This window comes from Monomorium pharaonis, chromosome 4, assembly GCF_013373865.1.
Source record: "Monomorium pharaonis isolate MP-MQ-018 chromosome 4, ASM1337386v2, whole genome shotgun sequence".
Lineage (NCBI taxonomy): Eukaryota > Metazoa > Arthropoda > Insecta > Hymenoptera > Formicidae > Monomorium > Monomorium pharaonis.
Window position 1 is genome coordinate 12,034,961 of NC_050470.1, and position 19,036 is coordinate 12,053,996.

The window sequence follows — 19,036 nt, forward strand, 5'->3', positions numbered from 1 at the left end:
ACAAAGATTATCAGATAAGCTAAGGGAGAGCAGGGTGTTATGAACCACCATTTTGTTTTATTTAAATAATTTAATAAAAATTTGTGTGACACAATTTTTGTTGGTACACGTTTGTTACTCATAAAGTTCTACCAATCATGTTATAAGCAGAAGTTCTTTGGATATACATAACGAATATAATTAATAATTTATTAAAAAGGGAAACAAATTGCGGTTACGGAACCTGTAGGGGGATATGGAACATTACCAACGAATATGCTTAAAATCATTTTTATTTCCAAAAATTAAAAAATTTATTAAAGCTCTTTAGCGGATCTTACATGTCAGTATCAATATCTTGTATATAGTATGACGTAAAATAATCAAAAATATAAATATAAAACCTTTGGCTCTTGCAATTTTGCGTATTATAGAAATACCATAAGAGTATATTATAACAAACAATATTAGCCATCACAGGTATTGTAAAAATATTGTAAAAAGTATTACAAGGGAAGAGATTATGGTACTAATTGTCAGATTTGCAACAATCGCAAGAGACCATAACCCTGAATGCGAGCAATATAATTTTACACGTCAAATGTATGCACATATTACGTCAAACATTAAATTCAATTACGTTATTTGAAAGTTACATTCAAGCCCTTCAAATTATACTACCCAATGAACACGCTGTGAGCATTTACGGAACATTTATAAAACATATTGCACATAAATGTTACAGACCAGCACAACGAACTAATAATGTGACAAGTATGTCATTGACGTAACGAGACTATAACTGTTACGTATGTCTGTGTTGTCACTTTTTCGTTGCATAATTACGTAACATTTACATAATTTTGTTGACGTCAATAAGCCAAATGTTAATGTTTCGTAAATGTGATGTTACTATTGTAATGTTATTGCGCCATCATGTTTAATACATAACAATTACGTAATTTTGATAACGTCAATAAACGTAACATAAAAATTTCATAAATGCAGCATAAATATAATAATGTTATTGTGACATCATGTTTAATACATAACAATTACGTAATTTTGATGACGTCAATGAGCGTAATATAAAAATTTTGTAAATGCAGCATAAATGTGATAATGTTATTGTGACATCATATTTAATACGTAACAATTATGTAATTTTGATGACTTCAATGAGCTTAACATAAAAGTTTTGTTAATGTAGCATAAATGTGATAATGTTATTACGACATCATATATCTTTAACACCTTCCGTGCCACGTGAATCACTGTAATCCATTCTGGACTTCCCACTGTTACTATTATTACTTATTAATTATTTACTAAGCATAAAAAGAAATATAATTTTATTAAATAAAAATAAAAATAATAATTTGTTAAATAATAAATAATTTACAATTATGCGGAAATTTTGATTATAGCCTCTTGTAATTATTATATCTTTTTAGTTTACATACTGCATTTAGTAAAATAGTTTTGTAGTTAGTATATACGCAATCTATTAAAATCAATAACATTCTACTTGAACCAGTAAAATATATTTACATATCAGCCGATTAGAACTTATTCTATATTATATAAATTTAAAAAGTATGTAGTTCGCGGATTGCCGCTAGGCGACGCACGCGGCATCTTTCTTCTAATGCAATTTACACTCCAAAGGCTACATAAACAGACCACCGACGGTGACAGAAACCGGATCAATCTATGTTATCATAGTGAGCTTTCGGGGCATATGTATTTTTTATTACGTCTTAAAGACACATCTTAGCTGTTATGGCTAAATTTTAGCTTCGGTAAGAAATCCTTTTTAAGAAAAATAAAGTAAAAACGACATAATAGTTACAAGAAGAATCTTTCTGGTACGTAATTTTATACGAGCATTTTACGTTAATTTATACGTAAAAGTCAGCTTATACGTAAAAGTAACGTTATTTTATACGTAAATGTGACTTCATATACGTAAAAGTAATGTTATTTTATACGAAACCATTATGTGTATGTTTCCTCTCTTTTTTTCCGATTTTGTTGCCCAGAATATGCTGACATTTTGACCAAATTGTAACTGGAAAATGACGTAACTATTACGAGAACAGTGGAACATTGTTCCATAATGATCACATAAATGTTACGAATCAGTGTTTACTATGTATGTTAAAAAATTAATACCCAGCATATTTATCAAAATGAAGTAAAAAATAGACACCTATACTTTTAGCTACTTGCAATACTGAAATGTAGCTTTTATGACAACAAAACAAACACTAATGATCAGTAATCATGTCATAATGTTTAAACAATATGTAAAGAAGTGATTCGGAGTTATCCCCACAACTCAACATAAAGTATACAAGAATTCGCGAATTCCATAATCCCATATCTAGTCCATAACCGCCTTTTCTCCTCTATATTTAACACACTCTTTCCATTTTTTAATTGACCAGCTGATTAATTGATCTCTGATTGGCTAGAAATATCCCCAGAAATATGCTCATTGTTAGTATCAAAATTCTTAGCCTGGATAATGCGAAACGTCAGCACAACGTTTCAGTATGCGACATCCATTTGGAAGCCTTTCTTGTGTTGATATTCAAGAATATCTTTTTAATATTTAAAATTGGATGCAAACGTTCAAATAAACTTGTTGAAAATATATATGTACACAGAAAAAAAAAGTAATACAGCCAATAACATATGTGATTGCGGGCTGCCAACTACATAAAATACTCAATACAATAATATTTGCTATTAATGCAAGTACAATGTTGATACTGCAATAGCATATATTATTGTATTGAGTATATTTTTAATTGGCAGCCCGCAATAACATATCTTATTGAATATATTGCATTTTTTTTTCAGTGTATGCACAAACACTCTTGTGAAAAAAAATGTGTACATGACAAAACTAGTTAATTTAACTAAACAAAACTAATTAGCACAGTTCTTTTACTTACACAAGTGGCTTCAAAGAATATAAGGAAAGTGTTCGCTTATATCAAACCAGCTTTTCAAGCTTTGTCAAATATGCATGTGTAAGCATTTAAATATTGTAACCGTGGTCTCCCTCTTACACACTGTACATAATCTAATAGGGGAAAGAGGGTAAGATTACGACTTTAAGGTTTGTCGATTTTCTAATTTCTGTGATGGTGTAAAAATAATGATCTATTTTCTTTTAGATTCACTAAAGCCTTTTGTATCTACTATAAAAATTAAAAGCTGTTAAATAAATTAGAATTTTAAGAAATTTTGATTTTTTAAAAACGTGTCTCGATTTCGTTATCTTGCCCCCCTATGTAGGTAAGATGCAGACTTTCAGTAGCGAGAAGAGTCAAATTAATTGACATTGCAACCTATCTATTGTTTATCCATATAAACACCAATTTTCTTATTTATTTAACAATATATTATATTAATAGTACAACTACTTTATTTTTTAAAAATAACAAAATCAATAAATTACATATAATAAAATTTAATAAAATTTACTTACAAATACCAGTATAACCAGTATCACAAATTATAAACTTCATTTGCATAACATTAACGCAATTATGTTTGTTGCAAAACATAATCTGCAAGTACAAATGCGTCATCTAGCGTCATCTGTCATCTTACCCACAATCATAGTCTTCACTTATTTATTTAATGAAAAAGTTACACTGCGAGAAATAAACAATATGAATGCATTAGTATGTGCATTTTTAACTATACTACATATGTCATGATTTTATTTAAAAACCGAAAGTATTTACTATATTACGTCATTCCCTATAAACAAGTGCCAAAAAGTTATGCATGGGTGTACCTAAAACACATTTCTTATTATATTATTCACTTTTATGAACCGATTAAAATCAAACTACAACAGATAACTACTATTATCTAAAGCCTTTAATGAGTTCAACATCAAGTCGATATTTGTTGTTAATTTAGAAAAATTAGCGATTCGTCATCTTACTCCCTTTTTCCATACTTATTTTTAGTAGTACATAGCTAGTATAGTAAAAAAGAATTTTTATAATAAGATAATATTAATATTTATTTTATAATAATATTTATTATTATTGATATTAAATCATATTAAAATAAATATTAACAAGTCTAAATTCCCTAAATAATTTTTTTATAAGTTTACAAATATTACTTTAAATTAAAAAAGTGATACTAACAAGGGGAGATCAAAGATTATTCTTTTGGATTTCGCTCCCCTTAAAAAAATATTATAATACTATACATTCACAAGAAAATCGAATTTGATTTTTTTTGCGTTTATAAATTCGGAATTTTTGACGCTTTTCTTCAAATTTACTGCAGTAGTTTAGTATGTATGGCGCTTGACTACTGATAAGCTGCATGCCACAAATTCGAATCTTTCTTTTTTTCTATAATCTAAATTATTTTAAACTAATCTAATGTACAGATTATTAGATAACATCTGTAATATTTGCGGCACAATTTGCGTCATGCAATTTGATAGTAGATTGTCAGCAAATTGTCAGATTTCTGTTACATAATCTGTACATACAAATTTGAAAAAAAAAAAAGAAATAAGATTTAAACGCTTTTGAGGCATCCAGCATTCTTAATTAAAAAACAAAGCGTCTTACATCGCTATATCGAGCTAAGTCACTAAACCCGAAAGACGTCAAACTTTGAGTATATAAGTTACAAAAAAAATTTCAAATTCGATTTTTTTGCAAATGCTTGAGCGTTACATAGAATGGTTTTACCATGCCATAGTAGGGGTACAAAATGTTTCAAAATCGGTGAAATTTGAAAAGATAATCTTTCCTTGTAAAATAAATATATAATTAGAAACTAACAAAAAAACTTTCAACGTTTAATATTATATATATATAAAATAACAGAATATTAAGAATTTATTTGATCAAAATGTTGGATTGCTGACCTTTAGTTTCTACCGTGAAGCGATTTGTCTTATTCACGATGCCTTTCTCCAAACCAGGACCATAGGCGCGACACTTGCTGGGATCGGAGCCGCGTTGCACATTCACAGAGAACGGTGAACCCGGGATGGGCACGTTGTCATAGAGAATATCGATAGTGTGGCAGCCTTCCTCGAAAGGCGTGTAGCTGACGCGGTAGGTACCATCACCCTGGGGAATGATGAGCTTTTCGATTTTTCCACCACTGGGATTATTTATAGTGCAAGACACTTTATCATCGTCGGTCTTTGATTTGGCGATTTCTCTCGTGTCTACCGTAAAGGTGGCTTGTTTATTCACGAATAAACCTGTGAAATACGACTCGATTGAATGAAAATGAATGCTTGTGTATATTTTGAAATAAATGCACATATAATACACGTATCAGATAGTAGGTTTCTTAGAATTAAACTTTGTCATTCTAAGGAATTACTTATCATGAACTATATAAATACTTTTTTTACGTATAAATATTCAAAATCGATGAAGTAGTGTTAATGAATTTTTAGTTTTTTAAATCGAATATTTTTGCAATACTAAAAATATTATGTGCATTTTTAATTTTTTCTTATAAATTAAAGTTTGATTTATAAAAAAGTACACATTTTAAATAAAATTTATCAAAAAATGTTTATATTATCATTACATTGCATAAATTGTATTAAATATATAATCTTCAAATATTCTTTTACAATAAATATACCAAACATAATAACTTATATATACCTAAATAAAATAAAAACCACGTATTGTTTATAATTTAAATAGGTAAATTATTTTTAAAAAATGTGTCTAATATAATATCTATTTTAAACTATTTGTTAAAATAATAATACATATAAGCGCATATAGCGAAATATATACATAGAATGTAATTGCAATTTCTGAATAACTAACATAAAAAATTACGATAATAAATAATTAAGATTATTATTTGTGGCATTTTAATAATCAAGCAAACTGAAAATGAGGCTACGATCGTAGGAAGAAATAAACTTAAAAATGTTGTCCCAAACTTTTTATAAAGTGCTGAAGCATTCCTTCAAGCATTCGAATGTCTTATAACATGTCTTATATACGTTAGAAACAGAAAGTCTAAGCAGGGAATGTCAACCAATCAATAAAGGTGCAATTGTAAAACACATGCATCGCATTGTATCAACGCGTCTCAGAATAATTATTGGGATTTTCTAATCTATCCTCTATCAATAAAAATATTTTCCTTGTTGTAGTCGCAACGAGTTTTCCAAGGTATCGTAACATGCACGCAATTTGCCAAACAATTAATAAATTCATTCCACATGCACGAATCAGTGTTACTGGAAAATCAATATGAAATCTTAATAATTGAGAAATAATCATTTGGACTATCTCTAGAAAATTCCGAGACGCGTGTGAAACTCATTGCGCAAATCAGAGACGAGCAAGTCACAGCACTCTTTCAATTTCCAATTGCAAAACGTTTCCGTGCTGATGTCCTGATGAACGGTACCGTGTGGCTGAATGCCGTTCCCGCTGACTTTGATCTTGGAGAGGTCTGCGTCCGGTACGACGATGGCCTGAAATGGCGAGCCCGGCACGTGCTGCTCGTTGAAAGTGATATTGATGCCGTAGTCGCCAGCTTCAGTGGGCAGATAGGCGACAGAACACGTGCCATCGCCGTTGTCCCTGCAATTTATCGCGGCCTCGCATGGGCCTTCGACGGTCACGCCGAGGCCACCTTGGCCGGCGCCACGGGTGTCGATCACGAATTCAGCCGGTTTGTTCACCACTCCATGGGAGAGCCCAGGTCCCGAGGCGCGCACCTTCCCCGGATCGGAGCCGTAAACGCAGGTCAGCCGGTACGGTTGATTTGAGATCGGCTCGCCGCCGAAGCTGATGCTTAGCAGATACTCGCCCAGCTCGGTGGGCGTGAAATTGACTAGGTAGCCTTCGTGAGTCGGTACTACATGTGCCTTAACGCGATTGCCAGACGGAGCTGTGATCGCCACCTGGAAGTCCGCCGCCCTGCCCGCCTCCTGCGTTATCACGCGGAACTGCTGCAGGCTGTTCACCGGAGCCGCTGCGAGGACGTTTGCGGGTTCTCGTGGTGAGCCGCGATGCGTCTTTCGCTTGTGCTTGCGCGACGGGACGACAGCCCGCGAGCGGCGAATGGACGTCGCGCCCACTTGCTGGTAAAGTCGCGATCAACGTTCGTCGAAGACATTAAATCGACAAAAATAAATTCAACGAGCAAGCATGATTAAGGGATCCGAACGATTAATTGTAATATGAAGTTTACCAACATCGCTCACCAGCAAGTGCGGCCGGACGCGTTCATCGCGCAAAGTTATCACACGGTTAGGTTTCAAATACTTGAATATGTATCGAATTGTGAGAGAAAGCCACTTGTTACATATAATACATAAGCCCACAAGACGCATGTAAATTAGAGTGTATTTCAAATAAGAGGATTTCCCGCGATCACGAAACACGTCTCTTAGCTAAAAATGCATTCACAACGAATATATTATTCAGCGTGGAGAAGCAATTATTTATTTTTATAGAAATGTATATTGATTTCTTGAACGCATTATGCTATTTGCTTCAAATTTCATGTGACGCGTTCAATGCGACAAAACTGTTTGTCTTCCTTCGCAGGGTTTCAATATAAAATTTACAAGAGAGGTGCAACATGTGAAGCACCGAAGTGCAATACTTTTAGGCAAAACTGTATATGTATCAACCGTGAAAAATTCGTGAGTATCGCTAGAAATAAATCATTTGTTTCAGCAAGATATCTATCCGTAGAAAGATCTTGGCGACGTGTATTTTGAAAATCTAGGCTAGATAGATTGAAAATTAGATCGATATGTGAATAAGAAGGAAAAGAAAAAATATCATGTTTTGTTAAAAATGGATCTAGATGTTTAATAATATTTCTACATCAATTGTTAAGGAGATAGAATGACTGTCAAACTTAATCGAAGTTGATAACATAGAATCATTATCCTGATGGGCCAATTTGACAAGAATTAGACAATATACAGACAAGTGAAAGATGTATTTCAGACAAATTTTTGATTAAATAGATAGAAATAGATAGATTTTGTACATCTAAACATCTATCTAGACATCTATCTATCTAAATATAATCCAGAATAAATAAAATCTAGATGGATTTTATCCAAATATATTGAATAATCTGAACTAGACTTAGCCATAATCTCGACGTAGTATTTTTGCGACAACTCCTGACCAAATCTAGACAAACTACTAGACATTTTATACTAATTCAGAGCTATCTACATGTTGCGTACACGATCGCACGCCTCAAACAATATCGTGTAACGGTGGAACGGTAGAACATTCGGGATTCGGGCTTGGCGTGCGCAAACGCGTTTGTTCATGTATAGGAAGCATTCCGAGGCATTAAACTCCGGCGTCACCGGAAGGTACGAGAAGGTTCCAGAAAAAACAACGCAGATATATTTAAGGGCCGGTTGCCCGGTCCGTATTGCTATTCTCGAGTAAGGCGACGGCCAAGTCACATTGTAACGAGTCTCGGAACGACACGTACGTGCCACGGTGCAATTCGAACGAACGGCATCTGTATAACGAAAGAAAGTGATTTAGAAGCCGAGTCTTCTTATATCATCACAGGTTTTCGCTACCGCTAAACACGAACGAACAAGATAATCGCCCAGCGAAAGAAGGTGACTTAGAAGCCGAGTCTTCTTAAAACACGACGTGTTCTCGCTGCCGTCGGAAAAATAGATTACAATCGCGCAGTTTAAAATTCAACGCTATACAATAATTCGTTGTACATGATAAAAGTGTAAATAATCTCTTACATTAAGCTGGGTATACACTTAGCAAACGAACATCGAACGAACAGCGAATGCGAACTTTTGTTATTGTCATTCGCGCACAAACTCTCTTTGATGTACCGCCTCATGAAGAAATCGAGCTGAACGCGAATTGAACATTCTATTCGTATTCGCTTTGGCGTATACATTTGTCGAATAACAATAACGAACGTTTGCGTTCGCTGTTCGTTCGGTGTTCGTTCGCTAAGTGTATACCCAGCTTTACGCGAAACCAAGAAGTGCAGTCTAATCCCTTACTTCCCACAAAACACTATATTTGAATGTTTAAATGTACAAAATTTGTTCAATTGTCTATTTGATCAAAAATTTATCTGGAATACATCTAGTACTTGTACGTATTGTCCAACTCTTGTTAAGTTAATTTGTCAGGACTGACAATTACCGGTAGCCACCGTACGTACATTGCCGTAGCGTCTTACGGCAACTTACGTGAAAATTATGCATTACGTTAGCATATAATCAACTCTAAAACGTAACACAGGCAACGCACAAGAAAGGACGTAATATTAAACCTATTATGTTACGTCATTCTTTGTGTATTGTTTACGTTGTTTTACGATTGATGTTTATGTGATATAAGCAAGATTTTCACGTAAAGTAACGTAAAACGCCATGACAATGTAATGCGATGGCCTTCACGGTTCTATATAAAAATTGGAACAATTTTAGATGACAGGCATTTATGAGAAAAAGAAATTTGTTGCGTTCACTTATTGATGGTTCTGTGTACTACTTGTAGAGTTTCAAAATTATTAAAAAAATGTTTTACAATGTTTTCAAATTTATGTGATAAATTTTAGTAATACATTTCTGGTTGCAACGTTATACATATAATCTTGTTAAATTTTCGAAAATTGCTATACGCAAAATGTAAAAGATTAAATGGTTTTAAAATTTTTTAAAAATTTTCTGCAAAAATTGGTGATGTCTGGGTAAAGCAAAAAATATCTCAAGTTAAATTGATCGTTAATTTTAATAATAATATAATACATATCGTAAAACCGTGTAAAAAATTTATTAAGAAAAATATTAATTCAGCAAGGATTCAAATTTAGAACTCTTTTATTCCTTAATGTTTGATTTATGGTCATGTTTCAACTTCGATAATCCGTACGTAGTTTATTAAACTGAAAAAAGTATTTAATTAAAATAAATGTATTAAATTAAAAGAAATATCATTAAGCCCAAGATTCGCTTCAACTAAAAAATGACATTTTTTCTTTTTGTATTCTAGGCTAGATATGTATAACGAAAAGTTTCTGAAAGAATATTAGTTGTATTCAACAAGATAAAAATTATCTTCTCAATAATCACTGAAAAGCCTTATTTTTGCGCAATTTATTTTCGAATTAATGCATTGTCAGTCTACTTATTTAACAACAAAGGGAAACTATTATGTATCCCACGAATTTTGAAAAGTTTAATCCTAAAATATAGAATTTAACGTTAAAGTAATATGTAAAAGAAAGTCACTGATATAAGCACATCACATCTTCGTTTTTAGACTACAAACAAAAGCTAAAAATATAACTTTAAAAATATAAATACTGACTATAGAAAATGTCTATTATATATCAAATAATATAATGATTTTCATACTGTTTCGTATTTTGTAGTAATTAACTTTTTGTATCATAACCCAAAATGAATATTTGAGAAATCGCTCAGTCTTAAAACGTACGTAGAATTTATAGCCTATAAATTTAGATATGGCCCGGATGTGGAAGAATCCGTCATTTGATATTTGTCATGTTAGACGCATGTCGGACCTAATAAATCTGATCTGATCGACACTCAGTTAAACGATCACGAAATCGTCGAAACAGCTGTTGACGATAAGCCAAGCATCACTAAGACTCCCAGAGTACCCAGACGACCAAAAGGAGCCACTCAAAAGATAATCATTCTGACTAAAGAGAATAACCTGAGGAGTCGTAAACAACAAGCACCTACTCTTCTGTCATCGAACTATCTTCGGATGACGACATGGAATCATATATATCTATGTACGTTTTTCTCGCTAGTGAGATTCTCTTTTCGCAGGTGATCACAGGATGCCACGGAGTGGAAGGATACCATTTACGATGAAATAAAGAGCCTAGTAGCCAATAATACATGGGAATTAATTTATGGACAACTAATGGCAATATTGTTAGATGTCGAATCATTTTAAGAAGCAAATGTCGTGCAGACGAAAGCTTTAAGAAGAGAAAAACGAGAGTCGTGGCAAAGTTTCTCAGCGCCCTGGAGTTGATTTTCAAAATACTTTTGCATTAGTGGCGCGAACTAGATTCAATAAGAATGCTTATCGTCATATCAGCCCAAATGAGAATGTCGAAATCACAATTGGATATTATTATCTCAACATATTTGTACAAAAAAGTAGTACACATGGAAGTGCCAAAACTTCTAGAAAAGATAATAATTATGCGCATTTGATAAAAGAACACAAAACAAGACAAAAAAAATGCTGTCAAATCTTCAACAAAGATGTCGAGTCTTTCTACTACAAAAAGCAATATACATACTGCGTCAAGCTGGACGACAGTGGCAGTCTAAACTTAGCAAAATGTTTAAAAGTGCTGGCTTAACAGTCTTAACACCGACAAACGTCGATCCGTGCATTTACGTGGACAAGAATAGAACAATATTTCTACTCGTTTATGTCGATGACATTTTAATCACCACAAAGAATTATAAGCACAAGGATAAAATAGTATTAAACGGGTGTATTAAAAGGGCAATTCATTAAAGATCTTGGAGAGGCCAGATGCTATTTAAGTATCGAGATTATCAGAAGCGGAAATAGCATACTTCTCTTTCAGGTTACATCACAGCCTGTTGAGTAAGTTCGAAATGACTGTAAGGATGTAGCAACTCCGTTAACTCATGACTTCAAGCCGATGATGGATCACGACAACGATAAGTTATTGCCTTATAGAGAACTTATCGGGAGCTTAGTGTATGTGGCTATTGCCACTAGACCTGACATAAATCATGCTGTAAGCATGTTGAGACAATTCAATCCACAATACGATTGAAAGATTTGAAAGGAAGCAAAACGTGTGCTTAGATATAAAAACACTTCTCACCCTATGTTTCAAGCCAACATCAGAAAGTCTACATAATACGTTGACGCGGATTGATCAATATATAATTGCACATATTACTTTTATAACATCAAACTCTATACCTTAGTATCAAACTTCCTTTCCGTGATATACATATCTGGATCTTCCCTGGTAAATACAAGATTTTATTTCAGTCATAAAATTATCGCACTTATTAATTTCCTTCTAATTGCGTTCAACAATTTACCAACATTAAAATTAAAATATAATAAGCACAAATTCTTTTGTTACAGGAGAGTGTTACGATAATCATTTCACTCATATCAAATGCAGTATAATGGTAAATGTCTGATTATTTTTTATCTCTTCTTAATAATTAATCTATGCTATACATAAATAATATTAATTTTGTTGTGCAATATCTTGATTCAAGCATATTTGCGATTAGTGACACATTTATCAAATGATTAAGTTCGTTTTTAAATAAATTGATAGCGTACGATAATCGAAGTATTAGGCAACACTTAAAGAGCTTTCGGTAATTGTACTCACTTGGTTCCAGACCGTCCACTTTAACCTTAGACACGTCGATGTGAGGTTGAACGTTGACTTTAATAGGACATTGAGGTACTTTCAGACCACCATAGTTGAGATTTACTGTATAGTTTCCTGGTTGAGGAGGCATATAGTCCACGACGTATGTGCCATTTTCGTTGTCCGTTAACGAAATTGGAAGTTCTCGGCCTTCGGGATTCAGCAGTTTAACATCAAGTTTACCGGGACCAGCTTCGCGACAGTCGACGTTAAAATGTGTAGGAACATTCGATTTTACACCTTTCTCAAGACCGGGACCAAAAGCGGAAACCATAGCAGGGTTTAAGGGTGAAGGTATCTTAACCCTATATGGAGATTTTTTTGTAGCTACACCACCGTAATTCACCTGAAAAAAGATATTTCTTGACTCGTTTGATCAGCGTAACCGTTTACCCACTTTTTTATTTTGATTAAATTGCTTACTCAATTTTTAAAAAATTTGATCTATGGAATAATTTAATCTTCCACAGACAAATCTATTTTTTTACTTACAAAGTTAGACCATTGAGATAATTAGTAAGGATTAGTTGTATTTTTTTGAAAGATTTTTAAACATTAAAAAATCTAAAAAAATTCTGAGAAAACTTATCTACACTGCGTGGAAATTTACGTTGCAGAAGTCAGAAAAAATAAGAGTGAAGATAACTTGCTCGCAACCGTTTTGTTATAAGCTTTCATGCCATATTAATAGTTTTATTGTGTTATAATTTTAGTTTTTTATTGTTAATATTAACAAACCCAACATAGTTGAATCAATGAGTAGTGCAATAATATACCATACCCAGTAAGCAAGAAACATTGTGTGTGATCAACGTTTTTAAAATGTTGATTTTAGATAAATTTTCTAAACATTGTAATTTAATGTTTCATAAATATTTTAAAAATATTATTTAATAATAATGTTGTTCTAATATTATTAAAACATTTTTAAAACATTTATTAAATGTTTTTTTAATGTTATTAAACGTTATGTCATAATGATGTTGTTTACAACGTTAAAAACTACATACTTGGAAACGTTACTATGTTAATGAATAACATTATAATAATGTTGCAGCAATGATTTTTTGCGTACTGGGTATGGTACAATGTGGTTACGCGCGTCGCTTGGTATACTCGACCACGAATCAGCCGCGGATATTGAATGTGGAAAAAAAAGAAAATCATCATGCTCACATCTACGCATACACCTATGTACATCATATATATATATATGATGTATATAAGTGTATGCGTAGGTGTGAGTATAATGAAATACCAGTAATGAACACTTGCTTATGGCTTTTCTACATTATTTGATGAATCATGTTTTTTTCACATTTTTTTAAAAGAAACCGCCATTATTTGTATTGATTATTTATAATTTTGACTCACATAGCTAACAAGCTTATATATTTTTAAACATTTTGTGAAAATTTTACGAGAAAAAAGCAAGAAAATCGAAAATATTTTGGTTATATACGGTTTTTCCATCTTTTGACCGCCATATTAAATCCGCCATGTTGAATGTTTAAAAAATTGCAATGGAATTTGAAAGAGCGGATATTTATTCTATAATTCATCTCTATTGCAATAGTTCTGCAAAACATTTTCGCATCCAAAATATGAAATTTTTGGAAAAAAGTGTCAAAAAATATTGCTCTTTTTTTTTTAAAAATGGGCCATAACTTTTTTACTCACTTTGTAGGTCAATTCTGACGCCGGCATTCAAAAGAGGAGGTTTCAAACTATCGAAAACTCTATGTCGAGTTTTTTTTCTACGATGTCTATGTAATAAGTTTGAGCGTTCAACGTGAAGAAAAAATAGTGGACATTTGAGCCGAAATGGGTTAAGGCTATCTTTAGTATAACTAAAATGAGTTAATAGTTCTTTTATGAAGATTTTTTATGTCAAGAGAAAAAAAATTAATCCTTCCTACGATTTAAAGCAAAGTTAAATGCTGCCCCTTAAACAGTTGGTAAACCGGATGATAAAAGCTCGGGTCACTGATAGGATCAGGTCACTATCTTGCATAAGTTATCACATGTCGCAAAAAGAAATCAATATTATGAACAAAGTAAAGAAAGTAAAAAAAAGAAACTTTTCAATAAATTAGAATAATGTTAAAAGTTCGATATCGGTAATCATATAAACAATGAGTAGCAAAAATTTAGTTCAAATTTAATTCAAGGCTTTTAAAATCATTTTCTGATTGTACCATCACAACATGTTGGGAACTAGATGTAGGTATATAATGCGCCTGGATAGTGCCATCCCGCTTGTCATCTAATCTGACCGGAACTTCTCTTCCGAGAGCATCTTGGATGATGACTTCTAAAGGCGCCTGACCAGCTTTTCTTGTATCCACTGTAAAGTGCGTTGGTTTGTCTCTTGCAACACCTTCTGGCTGAATTCCTGGTCCATGAACTTCAACCTATAAAGCACATTCAATACATTTCTTTCACCGTGAGTCAATAAAAACAATATATATATTATTATCAATTTGATTGAGTATATAAATTTTTGGAAAAAATCTATAAGAGCTTAAGTTTATTATATATATTGTATAATATACGAGTATTCTAAAAATAAGTCAAAAAGAATACTCCGATACGACAATCTATTATACAAGCTTTTATGTTATATTAGTATTGTGATGTGATTTCAAATCTTTACTCTTAATATTAACGAAATTATCGTGAATTGAATCGATTTTTCAATATAGTAAGTGGCGTAATCATGTATTATGACCTATTATAATATAAATGATTAAGAAAGTGTAAAAAATGGTAAGGAGTGTAAAGAGTAAATATAAAGTTTTTATTGGTATACATAATTGGTATACAACATTTAACTGATTCTTAAACATAGTAAATAATACTTAAAATTAATTAGTAGTACAAATTAAGTTTTATTCGGGTGTGACGAATCGAATATATGTATATCGAAGTTTTGAAGATAAAAAACATTGATAAAATAAAGATTTGAATTTACCTTGTCTGGATCGAAATCAGTCTTTGGAAAGATAGTCGCGATATAGGGTGATTTGGGGATGTCTTCATTATCGCAGAGGATATGGACCGCGTACTGGCCTGGTGCAGTAGGCAAGTATGATACATCGGCGGTTCCATCACCATTATCGTTGCATTCTATCTTTGCTTTAGATGGTCCTTCGATGGAGAAACCAAGGGCGCCGGTCTCTTCATTTGTATCTACTGTAAATTTAGCTGGTTGACCAACGATGCCAGTGTGCAGACCTGGTCCAAAAGCTCTGATATTGGATTCTTTGTAAGGACCTACGTTGACTTCGAAAGGCGATTTGGGAATCTCTTTCCCGCCATATGTGATCATTACTACGTGACGACCTTCCTTAACTGGCGTATAGTGACATTTGTAAGTCGAAGCATCGGTTTTGGTCATTCTAAAATAATTTAATATAATAAATAAACTTAAAGTAAAATAGTACACAAGATACTCCGATACTTACTCTTTTTCATATTTCTTTTTTTTGTTTTTCTAAATTGGAATGTAATTTTTATAATTTTATTTACAATTCTTGCAATATAATAGTTAATTTCCCTTATTAACGTATAAAAAAATTATATAAAAATAATAAAAAATGAAAATAACATGTAAACCAGAAAATAAAATTTTAAAAGTAACAAAATATTCTTTAACTTTAATTATTAATTGTAAACAGCAAGGACTTACTGCACTGGTCGATTGACGCCTCCCGGTCCGATTATACGAATATCCGGTACACCTTCACCAGCATCCTTAGTGAGGACGACAAAATCAGCGATATCTTGAACACGAACGCCAGTGGGTAACAACCCTCGTCCATACGCTCTGCATTTCTTTGCGTCAGAAACTGGTGCAATGTTTACGCCAACAGGACTTCCAGGTATGGGTTTGCCAGCGAAGAAAATATTGACGGAATGTAGACCCGTTATTGGGGACACGTACTCACATCGCCAGACGTCTGGCGAGGTCTGGCGTAATTTCACTGGCACTGTAGTTTTATTACTCTGTAAAAAATATGACATACAAAAATATTTTATTCAAATAATAAATTGTCATAATTCTATTATTTAAATCTGGAATGATTTTTAAAAAAAGAGGTAATATTATGACCTTTACAAAAATTATGAGTACTCGTAATGTCTATTATTAGATAATCAGGTAGTAAATTCTAATGATTACTTAAGGTATCATTTTTTAGTAACCCATCGTTATATAGTGGCATTAATATACCAATACACAATGGTCAATATTAATTAAAGAAGTATTCTAGTGTAAAAGGTTAAATTTTATTTGCATTTCCATATGGTATTTGATATGGAATATACCCAGATAACAAATCGTGGAGAAACGGCAATTCCACGTTCACTCCATGACGTGGAGAACAACATATAGCACGGGAAGCTCCCGGGGAGCTCCCGAGGAGCTCACAAAATTTTTCATAAGCTTCATTTAAGCTTCCAAAAAATTCGCACGGAGCTCCCTGGGAGCTGCTATGTCCGCTTTTGAGAGCTCCTTGAGAGCTTCATTTGAGCTCGCAGGGAGTTTATAAATCATGTTTTAAGAGCTCCCTGCGAGCTTCAAAGTAATTCCCGAGAAGCTTTTATACAAGCTTCCTGAGAGCTTCATCTAAGCTCGCAAGGAGTTCAGAAATTATGTTTTAAGAGCTCCCTGCGAGCTTCAAAATAATTCTCGGGAAATTTCTATATAAGCTTCCCGGGAGCTCTTATGTCCGCTTTTGGGAGCTCCCTAAGAGCTTAAATGAAGCTCTCCTTGAGAGCTTAGATGAAGCTATCAGGGAGCTTATATAGAAGCTTCACGGAAATTATTTTGAAGCTCGCAGGGAGTTCTTAAAACATTATTTCTGAACTCCCTGCGAGCTTAAATAAAGCTCTCAGGGAGCTCTCAAAAGCGGACATAGGAGCTGCCGGAAAAAATTTTATTTTTATATTTTCTCAATTTTCGGAAGCTCTCTCTGAGTTGCGAAAGCCCACGAACTCTCTTCGTGTAACAAAAACAATATATACTACACTTTGCTGCTAGTGAAGTACTAACTGCTAGGTGAGCCGTGAGTGATGGTTTTCTTTTATAAGCCTTTTGGAGTAAATTTTTTCACGAGAAAGAGGAGCGCCGTGTCTTCGCCTAGTGGCGATCTTGCGAACTATTTGCGGCTATATGACTATACATGCAGTACATTAATTTACCCGATATGTTCAATCTCTGGGAGTTTGTTTTGTCGAATTTTGTAAACTTCTTGAAAACTCAGCAAAACAAACTCCCTGGGAGCTTGTTTTGTCGAATTTTGTAAACTTCTCGGGAGTTCAGCAAAATGAACTCCTTGGGAGCTTGTTTTGTCGAATTTTGTAAGCTCCTCGGGAGCTCAGCCAAATGAACTACCTGGGAGCTTGTTTTGTCGAATTTTGTAAGGTTCTCGGAAACTCAGCAAAACGAACTCTCTGAGAGCTTGTTTTGTCGAATTTTGTAAGCTCCTCGGGACCTCAGCAAAATGAACTCCCTGGGAGCTTGTTTTGTCGAATTTTGTAAGCTCCTTGGGAGCTCAGCAAAATGAACTCCCTGGGAGCTTAATCAGAGCTTTGTGCTGTATAGGAATATTCAGAAATTCCTTGCAATAGTTGTCCAAATTGTATTACCTCAAAACTTTCATATTTAATTTATATTAATTAATATTCAGAAAAAAAACATTATTCAAATTCATATTTTAAATATATCGATACTTCTGTTTTTATTGGCTACTATTTTGTTGGCTCTTTAATGTATTTTAAATTTAATTTTTTATTTTTTATTTTTAATTTATAATTAATAACCGGAAAGAAACCTTAACTTATATTAAATATATTGATATTTTAATTTTTCACGGTTGCCACATTAAATATACGCGCCATTTTTAATTTTATTTCTTGGTTTGTAATTAGTAAAAAGAAAAGAACCTTAATCCGTGCTTACATTTAAAATATATCAATATTTTAGCATTTCATGGTCGTCATTTTAAATCCGCTAATTTAAATTTCAAATAATTGATTTTGGAATCAATGCTCCCAAAAATCCATAGAACTATTTTCATATAAAACATTTCTTCTGAGAAAGCGAAAGATACAAAAGGATAATTAGCATCATTTTTTACCTGCGGATCTAAGATGATAACTTCTGGCACGCCGCGACCAGCGTTCTTCGTAAAGATGTCGAAGAAAGTAGGTCTATTCACAACGACTCCTTCTGGTTGTAGACCCGGCCCGCTAGCTGTGACCTTGCTTGGATCGCCAGCGTGTCCCTCTACATTAACAATGTATGGACTCTTCGGGATTTCCCTGCCAGCGAAAAGCACCTTCACTTTGTGCGGACCTTCCGTTTTCGGAGTATACGACACTGAATACGTCAAGTTCCTGTCTTTGTTGAATCTGATATCAACCTTGAAAAAACAATCAAATTGTCATCAGACACGTAACACGAGAAGTAAGAACGGCGTTCATTCAACTAGCAATATATCGCGAACGTTCATACATTTAAATAATACGTAATAGTCACGTAGCACACAAATAGTCATTG

At 33.2% G+C, this 19,036-nt stretch overlaps 1 protein-coding gene across 6 annotated transcripts in view; it reads right to left on the reverse strand.

Annotated features, from left to right (window-relative positions):
* Positions 1-19,036, reverse strand: part of LOC105831938 (filamin-A) — a 132,127-nt gene that overhangs the window by 68,196 nt on the left and 44,895 nt on the right. For 4 of the 6 annotated variants that reach the window (XM_036285600.1, XM_012672434.3, XM_012672436.3 and 1 more), the window contains 7 exons: positions 18,615-18,899; positions 16,163-16,479; positions 15,446-15,872; positions 14,670-14,885; positions 12,430-12,817; positions 6,430-6,999; positions 4,901-5,245 (listed from right to left, as the gene is read on the reverse strand). In XM_036285600.1, coding sequence (XP_036141493.1) covers positions 4,901-5,245; positions 6,430-6,999; positions 12,430-12,817; positions 14,670-14,885; positions 15,446-15,872; positions 16,163-16,479; positions 18,615-18,899 — 2,548 coding nt within the window. The remainder of the gene's footprint in view (positions 1-4,900; positions 5,246-6,429; positions 7,000-12,429; positions 12,818-14,669; positions 14,886-15,445; positions 15,873-16,162; positions 16,480-18,614; positions 18,900-19,036) is intronic. The other 2 variants (XM_036285602.1, XM_036285601.1) reach the window with 1 other exon arrangement.